This window comes from Strigops habroptila, chromosome 1 (genome assembly GCF_004027225.2).
Source record: "Strigops habroptila isolate Jane chromosome 1, bStrHab1.2.pri, whole genome shotgun sequence".
Lineage (NCBI taxonomy): Eukaryota > Metazoa > Chordata > Aves > Psittaciformes > Psittacidae > Strigops > Strigops habroptila.
Window position 1 is genome coordinate 35508870 of NC_044277.2, and position 24191 is coordinate 35533060.

General features: G+C 42.1%; 1 protein-coding gene and 1 long non-coding RNA gene across 4 annotated transcripts in view; one reads left to right on the plus strand and one right to left on the minus strand.

The window, feature by feature from the left end:
• Positions 1-16069: 16069 nt before the first annotated feature.
• LOC115611996 lies at positions 16070-18016 on the minus strand. The gene is made up of 2 exons (XR_003992842.1): positions 17905-18016; positions 16070-16665 (listed from the first exon to the last, which is right to left on the minus strand). It is a non-coding gene; the product is annotated as an uncharacterized LOC115611996 (long non-coding RNA).
• PDE7A (phosphodiesterase 7A) overlaps positions 17760-24191 on the plus strand; it is a 77350-nt gene continuing 70918 nt past the window's right edge. For 2 of the 3 annotated variants that reach the window (XM_030495735.1, XM_030495736.1), the window contains exon 1: positions 18613-18810. In XM_030495735.1, coding sequence (XP_030351595.1) covers positions 18673-18810 — 138 coding nt within the window. In that variant the 5' untranslated portion in view covers positions 18613-18672. Of the gene's footprint in view, positions 18811-24191 lie in introns of all 3 variants that reach the window. The other variant, XM_030495745.1, reaches the window with a different exon arrangement.

Sequence of the window (24191 nt, forward strand, 5' to 3'; positions counted from 1 at the left end):
AGAAGACTGTAAATGACAGACACTTAAAAAGCCAGTCTCTCTTGGTATGTCATCCTTGGAACCAAATAGTTCATCCTTTGAACTCAAAAAGTTCATTTCCCAGATCATCCAATTCCAAATGACAGGTTTTTGTAGTGAGTTGACCTTGGCTGGCTGCCAGACCCTTACCCAGACACTCTCTCACTCCCCCTCCATAACAGAACAGGAAGAGAAAGATGAAAAGTTCATAGATGAAGATAAAGATCACTTACCAATTACTGTCATGGGCAAAACAGACTCAGCTTGGAGAAAATTGATTTAATTTATTGCCAGTTCAAATAGATTTGGTAGAAACAAAGACAAAAATTAAAACAACGCCTTCCCCATACCACCCTGTTTCCAGGCTTAAGTTCACTCCTTCATTCCCAACTTACCTACCCTTCACCCTTGAGCAGCACAGGGTAGATGGGGCATGGTAGCTTGTGGTGAGTTCATAACTGCTCCTCTCTGCTGCTCCTTCCTCCCCACACTTTTCTCCTGCTCCAGCATGGGTCCTCCCCATAGGCTGCAGTCCTTCACGAACTGCTCCAGTGGGAGTCCTCCATAGGTCATGTTTTCTGTCAGAATTTGCTCCTGAATGGGCTCCTGTCCATGGACCACAGTTCCTTCAGGAAATACCCATCTTTTTCGGGATGGGGTGGATGGGCTGCAGCCACTATGGCCCTCACCACAGGCTGAATGGAAATACCTGCTTCATCATGGTCCTCTCCACAAGCTGCAGGAGAATCTATGTGCCAGCGCCTGGAGCACCTCCTCCTCTTCTCCTCTTTCTTCTCTGACCTTGGTGTTCGTAGCGCTGTTCCTCACACCTTTCCCTCACTTCTCACTGCCATACAGCATTCTGCTCTTTCTTAAGTATGTTTTCCCAGAGGTGCCACCAGCTTGTCTGATGGGCTTGTCTGTGTCCTGTGGTGGGTCTGTTGTGGAGCTGGCTATATCCAGCCCCTGACCTCCTCCCACAGGCGCCTCCCTTCAGCGCCCCGCTACTGAAATCTTGTCATGGAGCCCTGGTGCAGCTTTGTGTAGACTTAAGTCCTGCAAATGGATTCATGGAACCCCATAAACCAGTAGTCGGGTTTGGCAAGAGTCAGTGAGTTTGTGCTTGGATTCCACTGCAAGACTGGAAATATAAATTGATATTAAAAAAACCCCTCACAACAAAACAACAAAACCAAACAAGCGTAATTAATTATAATCATATAAAAACACTATTTATGGGAAAGGAAGCAATAGTGTGATAGCTGATAAAAAAAAAGAAAGTGAAATGGATGCTTTTTAATGCAAAGCATGTGATTTTAACATTTCTCTTGTTCTTAGGTATTCTCTTCAAACATGCCCTCAAATTTCAGCTTTGGATGGGGACAAGGCAACGCACATTTCAACTAATGTGCCGTCCCTAAAATGGGAGTGCTTTTCATAGTTATAGTCGAAATGTCGAAGTCAAAATATCATTTGCAGGACATTCACAACAGAGTAGGTATAGCTAATTCTATTAAGTTGTATGAACACAATAAACCTGACTATTCAATCAGCTTGCTTGATGCCAATCTCTGAAATGACTTTATCATTCTTGCAAAATACAACACAACAAAAAGTACACTTTTTAACGGTAAGAAGAAATTCAGGGGGAAAAATATAAAAGAATGAAAATAAAATCGCTTTAGGTTACCCAAATCCTTTGTACTTATACATAGCTTATTATCAAGAAAACATCACTGTTCTGCAATCCTATCACATACCCAGGCTCCCAGTTCCGTGTGAGCACAGCTCCCTCTGGTGTCTTAGACTCTCGCTGCTCTATAACATGTGTCGCTTATTTTGTTTGAAGGAAACGAACACAATTTCTGCAAAACTAGTTTTTTTTCCTTCGAGGATTCTATGTCTGTCGTGGTTTAAGACCAGCTGGTAACTCAGAACCACGCAGCCGCTCGCTCACTCCCCCTGCTCCTTCCTCTCCCCACTCCCGGAGGGGTGGGGAGGAGAATCAAAAGAATAACTCCCATGGGTTGAGATAAGAACAGTCCAGTAACTGAGGTATAATACAAACCCACTACCGCTACTACCAATAATAATAATGATAAGGGAAATAACAAAGGGAGAGGATACAATTGCTCACCACCTGCCGACTGATACCCAGCCTGATCCGGGAAGCGATCTGGGCCTTCTGGTTAACTCCCCCCGGTTTATATACTGGGCATGATGTGCCATGGTATGGAACACCTCTTTGGCCAGTTCGGGTCAGGTGTCCTGTCTCTGCTTCCTCCCGGCTTCCCGTCCCCCTCTTCACGGGCAGAGCATGAGACTGAAAAGTCCTTGGCCAGGGTAAGCATTACTTACCAACAACTAAAAACGTCAGCGTGTTATCAGCACTGTTCTCAGGCTGAAGTTGAAAACAGCAGTGCACCAGCTACTAGGAAGGAGAAAAATAACTGCTACAGCTGAACCCAGGACAATGTCCTAAGCACATTCTAACTAATCTTCAAAATACTCAGACTTTAATTAGTTGTCATAACTCTTTCATCAATCAGATCAGCTATATAATTTTGAAGAATAAAACATATAATTTAATACCTGTTCACTCTTCTCATTAATTTTGGGGTGGTTTTTTCTTTTGTATCATAACACCTAACAGCGCACCACAACAGCACTGTGGCAGGCAATGCAAAACTAAAGGAAAGCCCTAGTCCCAAAAGACCTTATATCTAAAAAGCCTTATTACACTTTACATTTCATGTATATGTTGCATGCATTTCAAAACAGACAAATCAGAACATGCCCGAAAATGCAAAGTTGCATATCAGCCTATAAACATTTGAAACATGGCCCAGACAGAGCAGGAGGTCCAGGGTTGCTTCAGAAGCCTCCAGGTACACACAACTGGAGCTAAGGGTTGAAGAACTCTGAGTCACTCCAGTCCTTCCTCCTACCACTCCCTCCTTTTCCTGGCTCACAGCAAGTTCAGGAACTAAGGGCCTGGAGCTGAAAGGCATACATGCATGAAAGGACTGGCATCATTGCTCAACAGAGGTGTGAATTTTTAGCTTCCAAGGCAAGGAAAGACAATTTTTAAAAGCTGAATAGTTTTCTTAGTTGGTTGAATCCGGAGGTGTTAATATTGAAATCATCAAAGCATGTAGGAGATACAAGCGGTCAGACAGAGCACTCCTGACCTTCATGGAGAACCTATAGCTTCTGACTCTTTCTTTCAACAGAGACTGTGAAATAAAATCTCTGATTTTACTCAGAGGAATTTGGGGACTGAAATAAATGATCTTGCTTATCTAGTAAAGCCAGCAGGTTAAGTGAGGTAATCCTTTCCCTCTATTCAGCACTGGTGAGGCCACACCTGGAGTGCTGGGTTCAGATCAGGGCCCCCTAGTACAAGAGAGACATGGGCATACTGGAGACTTCAGCAAAGGGCTTTAAGGATGGCGAAAAACTGAAGCATCTGCCCTATGAGGAAAGGCTGAGAGAGCTGGGACTGTCCAGACTGAAGAAGAGTAGGCTCACAAGGGATCTCATCAAAGTATATACATACCGGAAGGGCAGGTGTACAAAGGATGGAGTTAGGCTTTTTTCAGTGGCTGACCAGTGCCGGGACAAGAGGCAATGGGCACAAACTGAAACACAGGAGATTCCCTTTGAACATCAGGAAATGCTTCTCTACTGCAAGGGTGATGGAGCATTGGCAAAGGTGGCCCAGGGAGGCTGTGGCATTTCCATCCCTGGAGATACTCAAAAGCCACCTGGACACAGTCCTGGGAAACTGGTTCTAGGTGGCCCTGCTTCCTTTCCCCAAAACTTCCCTAGTGTGATTACTATTACCACTAATTTCTGTGCTTTGTTCTGCCAAAAACAGGTGGTAAGAACATTAGCAAAGATGTTGGAATCTATATTGGTGACTGACAAGAGAAGGAAGGCAGGTGATGAGACTAAAACAAGACATCTTGCTAGTTGATGACTTTTCACAGGTGAATGAATGGCTGTCCAAAAAAGAAGACCCACCACAAGTAAAGCATGAGGATATGAGTAAAGAATGGTAGGCTGATGAGAGGAGAGAATATGCACACTGAGAAAGGGTATATACAGGGGTAGCATGTGCTGATTTTCCACTCTTTGGGCAAGATCTATCTTTTGTTTTATGGTGATGTCAACATTAATAAGACCCAGCTAAGCAAGCTAATCAAAGAGCAAAATACTGAGCAAGTGGAAAAAGATGCTTCTTCCAAGATGTGCTGGGCCTCTGGCTCAGGCACAGGGACTGATTTTTGTTAAGTAGGGAAGAGTACTTCTGCAGCAGCTATGTTCCAAAATGTTCTTCTTGTAATTTCTTTTTAGCCAGTTCTGTTTCACATGCTCCTGGACATCTAGTGCCCTGTCTGAACTGTATTGCATGCTACCTGTAGATATTCAAATAGTCTCTTAAAGAAGGGAGAATTGGTTTAAGGTCCTTTCTTCAGAGTGAGTCTTTTTAGATCTCAGACAAGCCCAACAATTCTACAGCAAGAAATTACATTCCTCTTGCCACATTTCTCTGTTACAGAATAGTTACTGTCATTATGGCCTCAAAAGTAATAACAGAATTGATTTAAATAATATGATTGCATAGCATCCATTTTTAAATACATGTAACTATATTGGAAGGAAGGTATTCCATCTGGTAACCCATCTGCAACTCCATCTATACAAGTAAGTAAGTATCCATAAGAGAACATTCACATATTTGAATTCTCTGAACATATTGTGACCTTCTGTTACTATTCACATAGAATATCTCAATTTAAATATATGTTGGGTTTTTAATATCTTTCAACAACTGCAGTATTGAAAAAAAGTAGCAAACTCTAGAAGTATGAACCTTAAATGAACAGTCATCAACTGTGTACCCAAATTGCTCATGCTGTTATTGGTCAGTTTGACCCGGAGAAACAATCCAAAACTGTGACTTCCTAGTTCATCCCAGTAAATCCAGCCCAAAGGCTTGGTGGACTACCTAAGTGACACGATATAAGCATTTTTCCCCTAGCATTTAAATTAGAGGCTTAAAAATGATGTTTTAAGTAATAGTAATACAGTTAACTTTTTCAACAAGATGAAAAACTTGTTCACTGGCAAATTTATTTTCCAGTGAACACTGGAAACACTGGCAAATTTATTTTCCTCTGTGGCTTACGAGAAAGTTCTGTCTATCCTCCCTAATTTAAAATGGGTCATGGAGGTAACCGTAACTAGGACGTACATTGTAATCATCTCTCTGTCTTTAATTTAAATTTCTTTCTGAAAGGCAAAGGATATGAAGTCCCTAGTTTACATAGCTTTGACAACTTAGAAGAAAGTTATCTAGGACTTCAAGTAAAATTTAAGCGAGAGAGTCCCCTGATTCCTTACTTAGGCAGTGCTGTGGTAATCTATTTTGCAAACAACTGCAGCACTTAAGGCAGAATTCTACCAGTTCTTATCCTAAGTTAACAAACTTACAGTGCTGGTTACAGGGTTACTCATTTTAGGACAGCCTAATCAACTACAGCTAAGAATCAGGAAGATTAGCTTGAACAGGATAAATAAGTGCTTTGACCTATTTCTCAGGTTATTTCACCAGGAACGGATTAGGAAACAGCAGTATCACATCTTCTTGGTACCTCCTTCTTGGGAATCAACAGCTGCTTTCAGTCCTCCCCACCAGGTACAACCTTTCTGCAGTACCTAACTGTTCTCTCCACTTGTTCCTCCTTCACATACTTTTCTTAAAACAACCACCCTTTGACATCTGCAGCCTTTGTCTAAGCAAGCTCTTTCCTGAAATCCCCAACATAGTCCTCAGTTCCATTCTGCACCTACCCCTCAGCTATTCTCTCCCAAATTCCTACAAGCTGGCTCCTTACTTATATAGTTCCCAGGAGGGAGAGGATGCAGCAGGGGAGATGGCAGTCAGTAGTCATTTCTTTTTAAAGCTTCATTAATCCCCGCATAGGATTTATTACCCTGTCTTAGAAATGCTCACTTAATTGACGGCTGAGAAAGGCAAACTCTTTCTAAAGTGCTGATGAGTAACTATCTTAACTTATCTAGATCCAGAAAGGAATGTCTATTCAGTGGTTGAGTTAAAAACCAAAGAATTAAAGTGACATGCAATCCCAGGGGGAGGGGAATTACAGGTTAATGGATGAGAATACAGAAGTCTCAGATATATTTCTTTTCTGAATGTCACTTAGTGGGAGAAAGTAAAAATTCTTAAAAATCTATTTAATTAGCATAAATATTTCACCAGTAAAGAAGCAAAACCATATACACTATTCTCCATATACTAAGTGTAGAAAAAGCCACTGAAATATTTTGCAATAATTCAGCAGACTAACATTTCAGTAAATTAGTAGCTTCACTGTTAACCATTTATTCACAAAGTTCTTAGGGTTTCCCCCCATCCATTATAACAAGACCTTTCAGCTGGAAAATACTCAGAGCTGAAACTCAAAGTCTAAACCCATGGGCTTACAGTTGGCTCAAACCAACCCGAGGGCTGTCAACAAAGGTACAGTCCAAACTTACACTGAACTTTCTTCTTCTTATTATTTTTTTCCCTTAGTTTTCAGTTAAATCAACTTGCTAGTCTGACTCACTCCGTCACTGGCATCAATACTGGAGCTGATGCAATGGAAGTGGTGACATCACACCTTTTCAGCAGCAGCAAAGTCTTATGCTTCTCTTCAGCTCACTAAGAAAACGCACCTTAAAAGGTATATAGGGGCCATACAGAATACCATACAAGTGTAAAGCACAAGTAAATTCTATGGAAAATTAGGAGAATCAAGACTCCTCCAGACTACTCTGTGGCTATAGGGCAGGCTGGTGTTCGACGGTATATTGAATGTTTTTGAGGCTTCTGCTGCCAGCTTTGCAGTGCCATAGGTGCATGACACAACGTGCTGTTCCCACTAGAAGACTCCCTGCCAATTCAATTTGTTCAAACAAAACTTTGACAGGTTAACTTTGCCCCGGCGGGATGACTGCTACAACAGGCATTGGTTGCCCACACAGCCCTAACTCTCTGGGGTTCCGGCACTGCGCGTTCCTCTGCAAGCAGGATAAAAGCAGACAGGCGGCATAAAATCATCACGAAGCGCTCCGCTAATTTGACAAAAGTGTAATCATGTGCCCACACCTGATCCAGATCAAATTTGTACTGCTGGGTGATGTGGCATGGCCCAGAGCCAGCGGTAATGATTGTGGAACCACAGCGCCCAGCTAAGGCTTCTTCTGCAGATGAATTACCCGTACAGGAGACTGTAAATACAGAATGTGGCCTATCACTGTGGAAACGGCTTGTGCAGGCTCCCCAGAACATGCCCCGATCCGCACAAAAGACACAGAGCGTAATCTCTTGCCAAACCACCTTTCTTTCTACCCTCGGAGAGAGGGTGCTGGGTTGCCTCTGACTGAGAGCATTAAGCAGGGGAGGGAAACAAAAAAGAGGAAATTACATGTCTGAGGTTTTTCTTTCGGGCAAGTCTCTTATAAAAATAAAGGAGTGTACAAACGTCTTTGTTTCCCTGCCAACTTTTATAAGAACTAATTAAGACCAAGGAGAGCTTCGTTTTCCTGTTTATTTCAGACAGAGAAGAGCTAATGAATTTAACCTATTGATGATTTTGCAGCTGCCTGCTTTAATTTGCTTATGATTGGGAAACAAAAAGTTAGTGTAACAGCAATGAGCTGCCAAAGCCGCGGAGCGGTCACTGGAGCAGGATCCAGCTGTGTGATCAAATTTCAATTAGGCAGCTGTGACAACAGAGCCCGGGCTGTCCTTCCGAGCAAGAAACCAGTATTAAAATCATGGCCACTGCTTAGTAGTGGCTTATTTCCAAGTCAACTGATTCGTCCATAGTAAGGTCAATATAAGCGTAAAGGCACAGAGTGCTGGCACTTATTCCCTGCCAAAGAACATCATGCACTTTTCAACTTTACGATTTATCTATTGGTTGCAATAGAAAATTCAGGCCACAAAATTCAGTGGTAATTGCTATCTATAAATGAAGAACTATGCTTTAACAGAAAATAGTCTTCAGGGGTAAATATTCACAGGCCTTAGCATAACTCCTACTTCTTAGTTCAGGCAAATCGATTACAAAGCATTTATTACATCAGAGTCCTACCGACTTTATGGTAATCATACAGAATTCAATAGAGATTTTTACAACTGCTGTAAAACCTACCAGATAATTTTTTCATGTCCTTCTGATTCAGAAGGTGAGATCCCAGCCCTCTATAAATCAGTGACAGAACTCCTCATTGAGATTGACAGAAAATGAACACCCAATCATTTGCATCTCTTATTTATAAAATTTTCCATAAAATACTCTGCATGACTGGGGAACCTTACAGGTTTTGCTCACATTAAATTCTACAGGGTTTTGTGGTTTGGTTTGGTTTGGTTTTTCCCCAAACATATCGGGGAGGATGATTAACTTCAGGGGAAGAGATGTACTTTATTTTCTCGCTTTCCTTAAAAAACAGATCTTCAAACTTTTACATGTTATTTCAAAATATTACTTCAAAACAATTTACAAGTCTTAGACAGGGATTCCCAAACTACGGTATCCTAGCACCAGGCTACCTAAGCTACTTAAGAAGGCATGTGCAGTCCTTGGGAACCACTGCTGCCCTGTTGCACCAGCCAAGGTTAACCCTGTGTCAGCTCATGCACGAAGCTTTGTACAGTTCTAACAAATGGAAACTAGAATACTGAATAACAGCTAACTCTCCAAATTTGCACTGTTACGTGTTTATTCTATTCCAAAATCACAAACCTGCAGATGTGAATCTTTTCCTGGGAAGCAGAGCAAAAGCCTTCTCCTTAAAGCAAGTAGAAATTAGCCACCAGCACCCTCCCGCTGGAATGTGGCAGTATTATAAAGACTTACTTCTAGTGGGTGCATGGAGTTTACGCCATGGAAAGGGGAAATGATTTGCTGCAGTATGTATGTCGTATCAGAGCAGAACAGAATCCATATTATGTATTACTTGGTAACAGTCAGTATATGCTGCTACTGTTCATCCACATCGCAATCTCCTCTTCTGGTGCTGGGCACCTGACTGCAATCTTTCATCATCAGCTTTTGATGTCACAATTCATAATAGGCAATTTGCAATAACGGATTTCACCAATTCATCCTTTTCCTATTTGCATATTATTTAAAAGTCACATGCAATTTAAATTAATGTATGGTTACAAATTACATACAAAACAATGTTCATTCCTACATTTGATAAGTAGCAATTATCAAATAAGCTTGCACGCTGAACATTTGTTCATTTTTTTCCAAGTAGTGCTTAGAAAGATCTATTTCACCAATTGTTTCCTCAAATGGACATTCATGTATGTAAACACGATAAAGTGACAAGAAAACAAAAGCATATCTGAAAATTGAATTACATAGCAATTATGCTTTGAATTCATATGCTGTTTGGAAGCATAGCTTCACAATGTACATTTTTGTCCGTATCTTGAAATAAACTAGTGACTTGTAATGCAAATGGTATGGACTTGCAGTTTATTAGTATTAGTTCTGACTTCTAAAAAATAAAAGTCAATTCTCCCCTTATCTGAGAATTGATTCCCTTGGCTACAGATGCAAGGATGTGTAGTTTGCCCACAGATCATCCAGTTCAAGATCAGCAGTAATATAACCAATCTTTCACCAAATTCAGCTCCTTGGGCCTATTGGTTCTCAAATCTTTGTGCTCTGCAGTAAAGTATAAAGATCTTTCTTTAGAGGCTTCATACTCATTTTGTCTTTTTAGACAAATTACAGGTACTGCAGAATAGGTCTTTTCTACTTATTTTGTGTAATTATGAATTGAGTGTACAAGTAAAATTTGCATACAACTCAGCAGATGCCATGGTTTCCCCTGGTTTTAGGTATTCCATAAAACATGCTGTCTTGCAGGTTTTGAACAATTTGCAAACTAGTATAGTTATTCAGACTTTATACATTTTAGAATGAAATTGCATAGTAAAGAATTATATTAACAAACATTCAGAGTCCAAACTGAGATTAAACATTATAAAAGCTGAGTATTTTCTTAGGCCTATACTTGTAAAAAGTAGTCTACAAACCTCTAGTCATGTAATTTAACCTAGAAAAGTGCTGACATGGTATTGATTTATGTAGATTTAACTGATGTTCTGACACATGACTAGAGGGTGTTCTCCATAATCCCAACTCAGCAAAGCATGTAAAGACAAGCATAAAATTAAGTATATACTTTGTACCACTAATACCTTATGCCAATTAACCCATATTTTTGCCACAAATTCTGCTCTGCCTGTCTTGTATCATAACTGTTATATATATATACACTCCGTGTTACATATTCCATATATCTGTTATATATTTCAATATATGTTACATATATATTCCAAAGAACATCTTTATGTGAGATTTGAAACTAGATCTTCTAAAATGAGCTACTTTTTGAATTACATAGTATCTGAGTAATCCATAACACAAACCTGTAATCCATTACATAAACTCACCATGGCGCTCCCGTTGCCTGTTATATACCTGCTCCTTGTACCTGCTGTACTGTCTGGTCCCACTTTTTTGGGGGGTTAATCTTCTTCCAGCTTAATGCCCCAAACTCTCCTGGTTTACCCTAGAGCTGAGCATCAGTACTGGCAGGAGCAAAGAGCCAGGAGTGAGATGGAGGGGTATAGCCCCTCTGCACAGCAGCATCTAGCTTAGCACAGATATATTTTAAGCCCACATTTCCAATGCACTCCACACCATTAAGAGGCTCAGCCTCTGTTTTAGTGTATGACTTCCTCCCTTCCCCCTCAGCTTTTAAACAAGAGACTTGTATCTAATTAAATGCAAAGCTGCTTTTAAGAAATTGATCGAAAAATGTTCTCCTAGTACTCAGACTGGCTTTTATCTGAACGTAAAAGTCAGTTTATCAGAGTTAATCCTTTTAGTATGCACTTCTCTTACAAAGAACAATTTTCTTTCATTTGGTCAAGACAAAGGAATTCAGGAATTTCTGTAAACTAACCCTCCCATTGCTTTGTTGCGTTTTTGTTGACATATTGGCAACATTCCTTCCAGTTTTAATTGGATTAAGCACATAGAAATTTAGTGAGTTGTAAATCAGACAGGATTCCAGCTACCTTTTTGCTATTGTTGAAAACAAAAGGCCTAGCAAAGAATAAACCTAAATAAAACCAGAGGTAGTCTCTTGAAAGTAATGAAATCTTCTCGCTGCATTTGCTCAGGTAGTTAATGGGAAGACTGACAGAATGACAGATGTTTTTCCAGACTTTCAAGGAGAAGTCATGCTAATGCTAACCCCGACACATTCTTTCCTTCATAAAGAAACGTCAGGATGCTACATGGTGGAAAAACATGAGTTGCTGCAAATACTTAATCCTCTCACTTCTATTCAGCTGAATGGGATTACCTTCTACTGCTACAGGTTTTGGTAGAAGAGCAGTCCCCCCAATTAGCTAAAAAGCAAGCACAAAAAGATGAAACACCTGATTAATGTTTGATGCAAGCTCAAATTTAATGGAGAAACTGAAGCAGTATATTTGAGCATCTTTCGAAAAGGCAGAAAAAATAACTGCTTGTAATATAATGGAGTAATTTAATTTGAATACAATTAGTATACATTTTTTACTGCTAATGCGATCCTCTGAATGCAATTGTTACTGCTAATCATAGTTAATATTTATTTCAACTTAACGCTTTTTGTGAGGGATAATTGCACAAAATGGCACTTCAATAAAAATAAAATTGAATAGTAAAAAAGCCGAAGTGGAAGAGGAAGGTGGGTGTAAGAGAAAGACTGCTAAATTCTGCCATGCAGTCATCCAATTATCACGTGTGCAAATGCTGTAAGTTACTGGAGTTCCCATTTTGATTTGCTTTCCCCACCAAAGGGAAACTCTTGTTACTGTGTCCTTTTTGCTGCTGGAAATTTTCCAGTAATTCTAGCATATATAAAGAAGCAACTATCCTACATTCTCATACAAATGAGCTTCTACAGCAAGGGAGTGTGCTCATCTTTAACATAACTAAATTAAAATGTTTTTTGTCTGAACAATTCTAGTGCTATAGGTCTCATTTTTCAGCTTTAAACAACAAACTGCTTTCCTTCAGTTTTGGACAACACAACACAGTGAGATTAATGAAGCACCATTGCTTCAACCTAGTTGGCCAACAGGAACTTTAACTCATTATTTTGCTTCTAGCACTATTTGATATTCTCAGTTTTAATATTGTAAGACACCTTTACCATATGTTAATAGTCCAGTAAAGAATCAGAAGGGACATAAGGAATCTTTTGAACCTAAATGCAACTACCAAATCCAAACCTAACTCTCAGTCCCTAATTATGTAACTGCTTACTTAATTTTTCTTAAAAATACAAGACAAAATTGCTTTAAAAAATCCTTGTTCAGAATGTGCTGAAAATTACACCTTCATGTAATGAAATCTAGAAAGAAGGTGCAATTTTCAGGACATATTGGGGCAACATATAAAACATTAAAAAAAAAGTTGCAAAATGAAATGAAAATAAACCACTACATTTTCTAAAGACAGAATGGGTGATTGATGCTCTACAGCTTATCATGGACACTAGCAGGTACTGTACACTGCACAGTATGTTGATAAATGATTCAGCTGGCAAATGTGCAACGCATTCGTTATATCTGTTCACAGTGGTCCAAACCCATTAACAACACAAAAAGCTGTGAATTTTCAGCTTCTAATAACACCATTAAACTTGTAAGCTGCACCTCTGAAACTGCACCTGGGGTTCACATATCCTCCCACTCTGATATTAAAAATATTCTGTGCATCAGCTGTTATTATGCATGTAAAAATGACACAAAGAGAAGCTTTCTCCACAGGCTTATGCTGACACCAACGCCCTTAGTCATTTTAACACTACTGTAGCAGGAGGTTTTTTGTCCAGACAACTGTTACCACCGAGAAAAACAGAACTTCAATGGCTGAGACCACTTAAGTTGTGCACACTCCAGCAAGTTTTCTAGAAGAAAGAATAACAGCGTGAAAAGAATCACCTTTTCACACTGTTATTCCCAATAATATCTTCAGTGGAGTTACAAAACGTTGTCTTTGAACCGGTATTAAACTTTTGACAGCCTGTAGCTGTGTTCAAAACTGACTTTTAGTAGCCTGTTTCCATGGTCAGTCCCTGTTCCTGGAGGCTATAACTTGTCAGTAAAACTCCCATCTTAAATGAAGCATAGAAAGGGATTCTTAGGGTTGGACGCAAAGAAAAACCAAAATCCTCTGGGATCACTCTTCTTAACTTTCTGCTCCAGCTTGCTGGTTTTGGCGCAGAATTGGTATGTCATCGTTAGCCAATGTCAGTTTAGTGAAACTGAAGTTCTTACAAATATTGAAAATATTATGAATAGTTACAATATAGTATTCAAAATACCCAGAATTGAAGCAAAAGCAAACAAGCAGCCTGCCCAAGCAAGTCCAACCGACTTAATCTGCTTCTCCAGCAGAGTGACAAAACCTGTAGCTAATGGGAACACAGTACATGTGACATAGCTCGTCTTTGCTGATGCTGCCCTTCCACACGGTGCACCCTGACACTACCATAAACAAAATCACACATCTCGCTTCATCTGATCAACTTCACAGACACAATGTTAAGTGTCTAAAATTAAGAGAAAATCTTAATTTGTGTTCCTTCCCTTCAGGAAAGAGGCAACTTCGAAGAATAACTTGACTGGCCTGCTGTCTTTCCCTTAATTATTGACTATGAAATTAGCCTTAGGCAACTACTCTTCAGGTTAAGCTTAAGTTACTAAAGATGAACCTGGGGCACAGAGTAGATAAAGCTACTCCAATGTGGGCGCAAAAATGATTGGAAACCATTCCCACAGGTGTTAGCAAAGGTTGACAGGATATACTAAATACCATTCTTTAGGTGTCTTCCAGATCTTGGACTCACTCATTCACAAAATTTTCACTGTTGACCTGGTTGACTTTGAGAGCATGCTTATTAAATGGGCAGATGACAGACAGCCAGGAAAGACTGCAAGTATATTGAAGGACAGGACTAGTAATCAGTGTTTACCAACCGAAAAAGAAAATGGGTTGAGGAAATCACAACGCACTCAGGTAAAGGCAAGTGCAAATTATCCCACTCAGAAAGGACGAACACGCTGAGGGAATAGCTAAAAGTTCTGCACAAAATGATCTGGGGGTGCAGGGAATGACAGGCCAAACAGGAGTTAAGAATTTTGTATTGCCACAAAAATCCAAACAAGGCCGATGCAGACCCAGGGCAAGGCAGAGGGAAGGGCCACACCAAAGAAGGACAGAAGTATGTTTTAACCAGGCTGCCAGATGTTTGGAAGTTCTATGGAAATATACAGTATTCACTCAGATAATAAATCTCAGTAGAAAAGAGGATGTATTTGAGTATATGCCAGAGAAATAGTACATGCCAAAAACAATGTGTAAAAATGCAGTTGCTGAGGACGTAACAAATGAAAAGACATTTTTCCTGTCTATAGAAATTACCCTGCCTTTCATACCATGTAACTTCTTCAGGCAAAAGAAAAAGCTAGAAACTTTTGTACTTGTCTTGACCATGTACCTGTAAAAATAAATATGTTCTGTGTTCTTAGGGTGTGTTCAAAGTACAAGCATGTTATGCTTTTGAGGATCCTTATTTTCCATTTCGTACAAGAACATGGGAAAAGCATCTTTTTCTGTTCAGACTGTTCAGTTCTGCCAGCATCAGCTGGCTGTGCCCCAGTGGCACTCAGTGCCGTGTGGTTAGCCCAACAGAATGTCTGCTGGAGTACCTGTGTGATTTCATCCTCTTCTCATATGAACTAAGAAACTAACTCTGATTCTGTGATCTTCCATCTCTCCAGTTTCACGAGTGCCCCTCTTCGTGATAAATCCAGCCACCAGTAATGCTTCTTCCTTGCTAGACAGCACCCTGAAAATTACAATAATATGTAAAAGATACTAACTGTAAATGTGAAAAGAATAATTGAATCTTAATTAACCCCCCCTCAATTTGAAGAAATTCTGATGTGTGGTATCTATTAAAGGCTGTATATGCCATGATTAAGAAGCCACAATACACAGAGCTTACATAGGTCAACTGTGACACCTCATGATGTCATATGATGCACTTAAGAAGTGCAGCACCGTGGTGCTCAAAGAACCCCATGGCTTAGAGGGAAAATAACACCATTCAAACAAAATGCTGTGAACAAACACTTTGGTGCTGCTATACCTCTGTAACAAACTAACTAAAAACCTCTTCCCTGTGCTACAAGCTCTTAACTTTTTCACTGTGAGGGTGATGAGACACTGGATCAGGTTGCCCTAAGAAGCTGTGGCTGCCCCATCCCTGGCAGTGTTCAAGGCCAGGTTGAATGGGGCTTTGAGCAACCTGGTGTAGTGGAAGGTGTCCCTGCCCATGGCAGGGGGTTGGAAGCACATGATCTTGAAGGTCCCTTCCAACCCAAACCATACTGTGATTCTATAATTGTATGGACTTGCAGCAAGACAAGATAGCAGACAGAACAGACAAGATATAAAACACAAAGCATGTATCATTTTCATAACATGCATATATAGGCTGAAAATATGTGACTTATACCATAATTGTAAGGCTCTGTGTATCATCCTGAGGTGGGATTATTCTTCATAAACATAAAAGCAATTTTCACCTGGCTAATATTACTAACTTCTGTATTTATTAAAAATAGTGATTTGTCCTGAAAGCAGAACACTTATAGAATCAGTCACTGCCTGGAAAATATATGTCTACTTTGTAACAATATATTTCAGATTCCCTGCAGGTGTTTATGTAACATTAATTAGAGATCAAAGATAACTTGTTTATTTACAAAGGAAAACACTGGTTATATTATTTAGGCTCAAACTGAGCACTAATTTGACCTTAAAGAACTGGTTTCAACTTGTCAGTTGGAAAGTACACAGAGCTGATAGGAACTGTAAAACACATTATCAATAACCTTTATTTATAGTTTGACCATATAGGTTTGAAATATACACTCTGTATATTCAGTGAAAGTAAGAACATGCTTCCCCCCCCCCCCCCCATGGTATATTGTTCACAAATTGAATTTTAGGTTGACTAGAGTGAAAATCCATCCTACCTGAGTACAGAAAACTCATCTGTTATTAGTAGGAAAGAACCAAAAGCAATTTTGAAAACAGGAATGGGGGAGGGAAATCCTGACTTCCGTGAAGCCGGTGGAGTTCTATCAGTAACTTAAATGCACTATTGATTTAATGTAAGCAAGCTGAATATGAGTAAACTGCCAAAGAATGCAGAAGAAAACCCAACACACCTTAATTACTGAAAAAAAAAGCTGAGTATGTTATTTTACTTTGAATTATGATGTGATTATATTTTGAATTATTGCATGTGTACGTTATAGTCATACTGTGAATGCTTGTGACACTTTTACTTCAAGAAACATGAGAAAAACAACTGAAGAAAGCTTTTAAGAGGCAGCAGTTGATCCAGTGTCCTCTCTCACGTGTCCGTACATCCCCGTGGCTATCCGTAAGGCAACATGGGATTGCAGTTCTGCAAAAGAATGAGGTGCATTTGTGAACTTCATAGCTCAAATGGCCATCAGTCCACATCAACAAAACTTCCTGCTTCTGTAACTAGTTCAAACAGATGAAAATCCTCCCTACAAACCACCTATTCTTTCCAAATGGGCTCCTCCAAAGCTGTGTCATTGCCTATAAATAACCATTATCATGTGAAATCTAAACCTTTCTGCCAGTAAGCAAGCACTTAGAAGAACAATGTATTATGCAAAATTAAATCATATGAATCATTTTGCAAAATCTGATTTTTAAGTGGGTACAGGCACTTCATATATTACTCAAAGAACAGAAACGTTCCCTTACCTATCGTGTTATATTTAGGACTTTTTTTAATGATGGAGGAATAAGAGAGATGAAAGGATGGAAAAAAAGCAGCTGCAGGGAGTGACAACGGGAGGCTTAGCCCTAAGTAACAAAGTTTAAAGTGTCCCAGCTAATGCGATGTAGGTAGCTACGGACCACATCACCTCATGAATTTTCCTACTTCTTCCAGTCCAAACCCTGGAGTAGTGTGGTTTGCCAGGAACCTCATCTTTCACCTCCACAAAGATTACATGGTGCCATTACCTCTTCAACTTGCAAAAATCCCACCCCTCCACGTTCTAGAACATGAACAGCTAGGATTCAAATGCAAATACAAACTCCTCCGTGTACTGCTTTTGACAGATAACGCATTTTAAGCAGAATTCTTTTTCCTCGTTTGATTTTGAATAGCCGTGAGCTCAGGGCCAGGCCATACGCGCCCGTGGGTGCCCGGCTGGAGAAGCCGGATCCCACCCCGGGGCAAGCGCAGCCCCCCGGCCAGGGGGGGTCAAGGGCTGATGGAGAACGCGGGCACAGAGCCAGCCACTCCGCGGCCGCGTTCCCCCCACCGTGCCCCGGCCCCTTCAGCCCTCGCCCGCGCAGCGCCGGGAGCGGCACGTGCTCAACCCACTGAGAGGAAGGAGAGAGGGAGGGAGGAGAAGGGAAGGCGGAAGGTGCCGCCTCCGGCCGCCGGGCGGGCAGCGCTGCCGGCGGGGCGGGCGGGGCGCAGCACACGCAGCCCCCCCCCCGCTCCTCGCCGCCGGCCCCAGCCACGGCCTCGCCACCGGCCGACCCCGAAGGCGCGAACAGAACGGCGCATGCGCCTGCTGCGGCGCGCGGGGCCCGCTGGCGCCGCCGAGCCACCCTGCTGCGCACGGGCGAGAGGAAGGGGAGAGTGGGTAGTTACGTGATGACGCTCTGCCTGTCGCCAGTCGCGCGACCCACGCAGAGTCCGTCGGGCTTGTGCCTCCTCCCGGGCCAGTGCGCTCGGGGCTGTGCACAGTGGGGGCGGGCGGGGCGAAGGCTTCCTCCCTCCTCCTCCTCCTCCTCCTCCTCTTCTCCCTCCTCCTCCTTCTCCCTCTTCTCCCTCCTCCTCCTCTTTCTCCCTCCTCCTCCTTCTCTCCCTCCCCCTCCTCCCCGGGTCCCCTCTCCGAGGGCCCGGCCCCTTCCCCCCGGCGGAGCAGGGCCGTGCGGCGGCGGCGGCGCCTTCTCCTCCTCCTCCCGGCCGTGCCGGACAATAGGGGCGAGCGCGGCGTGTGTCTCATCCAAAGCGGCCCCCCCTCCCCGGCCGGCCTCGCCTCCATGCGCGGCGCCGGGCAGCGGGGCTGACAGCGGCTCCCGCCGGCGGCAGCGAGGCCCGAGGGAGCGGCCCCGGGCTCCGGGCCGGGACTCGCCGCCTCCGGCGCTGATAGAGGCGTCCCGCTTCACCGCCTCCCGCTCGCTCCCGGCGGCCGTTCCCGCCAGGCTTTGGCGGCGGCGGACAAAGGCCCGGGGCCCGGCGCGGCCCGGCCCGACCCCCCGGGGGGTGCGGGGTTGGTGAGGAGGCGCCGGGCCCCCGCGGGGTTTTGCCGCGGGCTCCCCCCCGCCGCCCCGCTGCGGCGAGCCCTGCGCGGGCAGGTGCGGCGGCGGGCGAGGCCGCTGCCCTGCGGCGGGTCGGCGCACGGAGGCTTCTTCAATGGAAGTATGTTACCAGCTGCCGGTGCTGCCGCTGGACAGACCGGTGCCGCAGCACGTCCTCAGCCGCAGAGGGGCCATCAGCTTCAGCTCCAGCTCCGCGCTCTTCGGCTGCCCCAACCCCCGGCAGCTCTCGCAGGTAGGCGCCGCTACCGGGCCCGCCGGCTCCAGCCTCTCCACCGCGGGGGTCTGCGCCGACTGGGCGTCCCGCCGGTCCCCTGCCCGGGCGGGCGGCCCCGGCTCCTGCTGGGCGCCAGGGCCTGCCTTTGGTGTCGGCAGGGAGCTGCGGTGCCGGGGGGGAGGGTGGGCTGGCGGCGGAGCTGCCCCCAGGGGCTCCCGCAGTGCTGCGGCGGCGACGGCAGGGGCGAGCGGCCGGCCTGCCTGTCGCCCCGGCCACGCCGCCGGTCGCGCCTTCCCCGCGGCGGCGACGACGACGACGAGAAAATACAATGTTTTGTACGTTTATGGCTAGTTGCTGTCGAGGCTGTCTTTTCAGCGAGCGGTAGACTCCTTGGGGTTTATTTTCAGAGCCAGTGAATTATTTGTTTCTTCTGTAATTTTTAAACGAGGGCTGTTTTCTAGCTTTTTAGCTTAAGCTTTCTTTGAAGGGTCTAAGTTTCCTATGGGGCTGCCAAAAGCTGCAGTGACTTTACTGAAATAATGAACATGCACTGCAATGTTTTATTTGGGATGCTAAGCTATTTCTCCCTCCAACTATTAAGACTTGCCAATCCGTCTAGAAAGAGACAAAGATCCTTGGCTTTCTCACTTCCATGGTATTGTCCCTGCCCACATTACATCAGTCACAAGATGAACTATACTGTATTTTGTTTCATCTGATCTTGTTGGAAATACTACAGAAAGGGTCATTATAACTATTAGGACAAAAGGAAATGTTTTGGGTTTTTTTTTTCCCTGTGAACACTGCCCTAAATTTCTGAATATGCATTAGTATGATTTCCCAGCAAACAGTGATGAAATTATATTCTGATGGAAGTCCCTAGCGAAAATGTGGAATTATGGTGGAAAGCATGTGTTTTGGTGGGAAGTCAGCTGGTTTGGGCTTCGAGGGATTTTCTGCAATGTTGAGATTGAAAGTGCTCTGTAGTGTGTTGACGTAAGAGAAAATGTTGTCTTTACTCTTTGCATGTGTAATGGTCGTTTTTGTTCGTTACAATTTTGGGGTATCTTACTCAGTTACTCTGCTTTTTCATGACTTGCTTCACTTCACATATGCGCATATAGAAAGTACTGGTCTCTTTTGTCTTTGTCCCTCGTTTGGTAGCAGGGAAGCTCTGTGTGTGCGGGCATTAGGTATGTGTATGTTTGGGGAGGAAGAATCAACAAAATACTGTGTTAATGACCAGAAATTTGAATGCATGTGGAAATAATTATTAGTAAGCAAATGAAGATGAGTGTATGTTGACGTCCCTTCCTTCTTCGAGTATGAATATAATCATTGACCAAAACTTCGGTTTTACAAGAAATTAGTTTTCCATGTAGCAACTGGGTTGGAGTATTTTCCATTTGTACCACTTGATCTTGAGTTGTGCTTGGTGATGGTGAATTTTCCATTCATATGTCTTCTTGAAAGTCCAACCTCATGTAGCACGTTTTGTCCTGTGCAAATAAGAGAAAAGCCTCTCCTGTTTGAAGCATTCGTGGCCTTCTGGGAAAAAGAATAGGCAAAATGGTCAAGGTGATAGATTGTATTTATTCCTTTTCTGCGTGGTCTCCAGGGCAGGTGACGCATGAAGTGTATACAAGTTTATCAAATTAAATATCGTATTGACATTTAAGGTTGGATTTTTTTTTTTTTTCCAAACTTTCAGGCTTCTCGATGGATTCCTTGTTTTCTGACCAGTATGCTGCAGGTGTATTAGAGTGAGTCATAGGGATAGGTGCTTGAATAACTTGTAAAAAAAGTGAAAACTGTATGTATGCATGCTTGACTAGTAGTATTTTGTTAGAGTAATCAGAGAAACAAGTTTATGCATTAATAAAAGGGAATTTGGATATTTAAGTGAGGAAGTCTGTGCTAATATTGGCCAGCTGATCAGAGTACAGCTATGTTTTGCTGCCTTTACCTTTTTTTTCTAACTTTCCCCAAAGTCTCCGGCAGACAACAGGATGTGAATGTCTACCAGACCTGCAGTCAGAGGCTGGTGTAAATGATGGACTAAGAAGCGTCCATCAGCGTCTCACCAGTGAGGTTTATGGTTCTATGTAACTTCTGAACTTCACCTTGCAAGTCTCCTGTAAGACTCCTAGTATTCCTCTGCCATTGCTGTTCAAAGGCATCTGAACCCTGACTAGTCATTTTCAGTCTTCTGCTTGGGCTAGCTTTGAGCAATAGGAGTAAAACTGGAGGTGTGTATTAGCAAACTCGAGAAGCTGATATTTACAGCCAGCATTTTACAGTTAATACATATTTGCAAGATTTTGCTAAAAAATGTAAGGTCTTGAAAATTGAATTCCCACTTAGAGATTAAAAGTGAAATGACTGAGGCATAAGACATTTTAGGCTTATCCTTTCAGCGAGAAGGTATTTTACATGGCAAATACAAGTGAGACAAATGCATGCTACATTAAATACAGCAATTAATTGTGACAATGCAAAGAAGGCAAATATTAATCTTTTCTAATATATTAAGTGGAATTTCAGTTTAATGCTTTGTTAGTTTTACTAAATAGGTTCAAAATGGGCTGCATGTCGTGGTTTTTTTTTTTGTTTTTTTTTTTTTTTAAGCTTAAATGGAGTGGTGCTGGAAATGACCTCAAGAATTCTGGTCTACTTCCCTCAGCCCCAGGAAGGATAAATTATGCTTGCAGTTATATTAGGAGATGTTTGTCTAATCTGTTTGCTTAATCTGTTTTTAAGATAGTCTTATGAGATGTGGTGAGCTGACATAACTCATTATTGCTGAAGGTGAAAAGTCCTGACATTGGTGCATGTGTTATTACTACTTCCTTTATGCCATCTCTGATGCTTGTCAGGTGTTTGCTGATTCAGTACACTAAACCAGCAGAAAAGTAATGCAAGCAGGAAACTGAGTAGCTGCCTGCTATCTCTTTGAATGAAATAGGCTTAGTGAAGTTTGTCAGAACTGGTTTAAAGGAAAGCTTGGTACCACTAGGCTTTTGAAACCCATAAAAGCCTCAAATAATAGAAATTACGCAATCTCACTAGACGACTTAACTGTTCTTAATAGTGCTTAACTGTTCTTGTCATAAGAGTTCTTTCCCAATACTGAATTTAGATCTTCCTTGTGGCAATTTACGCCTTTTACTGTCCCCAGCAAATGTAGAGAAAAGCTTATTCCTTTTTTCTGTGAAGTTTTCTTTTATGTATGAATTATTTCCCTATAGTCTCTTCTTTAATTTCAAAGTATTAACAACAGAAATAGTAAAAGTGACATCTGTTACCTGGAGGTTATTTGTGATATTTATTGTTCAAGCCCAGTCAAATGAAAAGCTGCTATTGTTATGAGTTTATACAATTGTTTGAGGTAATAATTGTCTTTGAACATGAAAGAATTTTAAATGCTAGCGCTAAAAAGCTGTTTTTAAGGGCACTTGAATGGGTAACAAAATGACTAGACATTTCACACTGATGAGATTTGAGTTTAAGTTCACTGTATGATCAAGTGGATGGTAAGTAGTACCTTGGATCATACATTTAGGGTGTTCATTCCAAGTCTTACAAAATTGTTTTGCAAATTAAAGCTGAAAATTAAAAAAAAATTGTTCTTTTAGAGAACAATTTTGGATTCTTTGCCTCATCTGGTTTTTAACTTGTATTGTTAATAGTAGTAAAAAAAAAAGGGTTTCTGAAAATGTACTTTAGTGTGAAAAGTTTTAGTGTGATTTTTTTAAATGAATAAGGGTGTATAACAAAACCCACTTAACCACTTTACCAGTGTAGCTGTGAGCACTTACAGATTGCGTCCTGTGTTGTGTCTCCCCTCCAAAAAAAAAAGGGGGGGGGGGGGGAAGTTGCCATAAATATATCACAAATGAGTAAGGAAACTTTGGCCTAACCTGCTGTTTTCAACTCATTTCTATCCCTCTGCCTTTTAACTGGTTCTGCACTCTCCGTAGTGCCTCCAAAAATGGCATCAGTAGTACGTAGTAGCAGTGTCTGAATAGAAATAGAGATCTAGTTTTGGCCTTTCTGTCCTTAAATGTTTGAAATTGATGGTATAGAAAGATGCCTGCTGAGGATGAAGTTGCATGAAGAGGGAATGGAGCAAATAATAGAAGACTCCATTTGAATCTCAGAAATGTCTCCGCCTGAAGTAGCAGGTATTACTGTGTACCAGGTAGGACCACGTACTGCTTACCTGGTATTTGATAACCTGGTTCATTACTCCTTTTTATTGCAACCCCATTTTATGTATTCAAGCAATACAGCAGCATGCTTTGTGACTCTCCATGTGATACACACCTGAACGGTAGACTGCAGATCACGCATATGTAATCCTAGATTTGATTTAAAGAGGATGCGTGGGGAGAAAAGAGTCGCGAAGAACGGCTGCACTGATGGATTCTTCAGTGAAAGGCACGTGCTTCCTCTGAAAAACTGTGTACCTCAACATAGGACAAGAGGTAATGGTCTCAAGCTGAGTTAGGGGAGGCTTAAATTGGATATAAGGAAAAATTTCTCCACAGAGAGGGTGATCAGCCATTGGAACAGGCTGCCCAGGGAAGTGGTGGAATCAATATCCCTGGAAGTGTTCAAAACCCATGTAGATGAGGCCCTCAGTGATGCGGTTTAGTGGTGGACTTAGTTGTCAGTCCTGGGGTAATGGTTGGACTTGATGATCTTAAAGGTCTTTTCCAACCTAGTTGATTCTGTGTATAAACCAAGTACTTTGGCCACCTTTTGCTATGTAACTCCTCAGTGTTTGTCACTCGATGCAGTCCAAACACGTTTCTCTCTGCATGTAGCATTACAGGTTACAAGACATAATTGAGAGTTGTATTTTTATGGCCTGAGCATAGGCATTGGTCCATGCGAATCCCATGGTTGCACCTTTTTGCTGGGAGAAGTGTTGGCATGACCTATTTTCACCTTGCAGCTGCTCATTTTTCCTCCTGCATTTTCATCTTAGTTGTGACAACTTCTTTCTTCTCTCTTTTTGATCAGGTTATTTTCCAGCCCTCGCTGATTCACAGAACAGTTTCACAGGTGATTGTGCCTGTTAGTAAGGAGGAAGCAGTATACCACAATGCTAGACCAGGAGTAACTAGCAGTGGGGAGACAAGAAATATCTTAGGTTGCCCCTGCTGTTGAATGTGGAGACTTACCCTAAACCCTTTTCTTTCCTCATCCACTGTTTCATAACTTTTCTTCTATACCTTTCTAATCCTCTCCATCAGTGTTACTCAGTTTCTTGCTCTTTTATTAGCTTTCTCCTGCCGTTTCGCATATCTCTGCTGCATGAATAATTAACAAGTTAAAATAATGAAATAATTTTCATGCTGTGATTCCTAGCCTCTGGAGTTAATTCTCTGTGT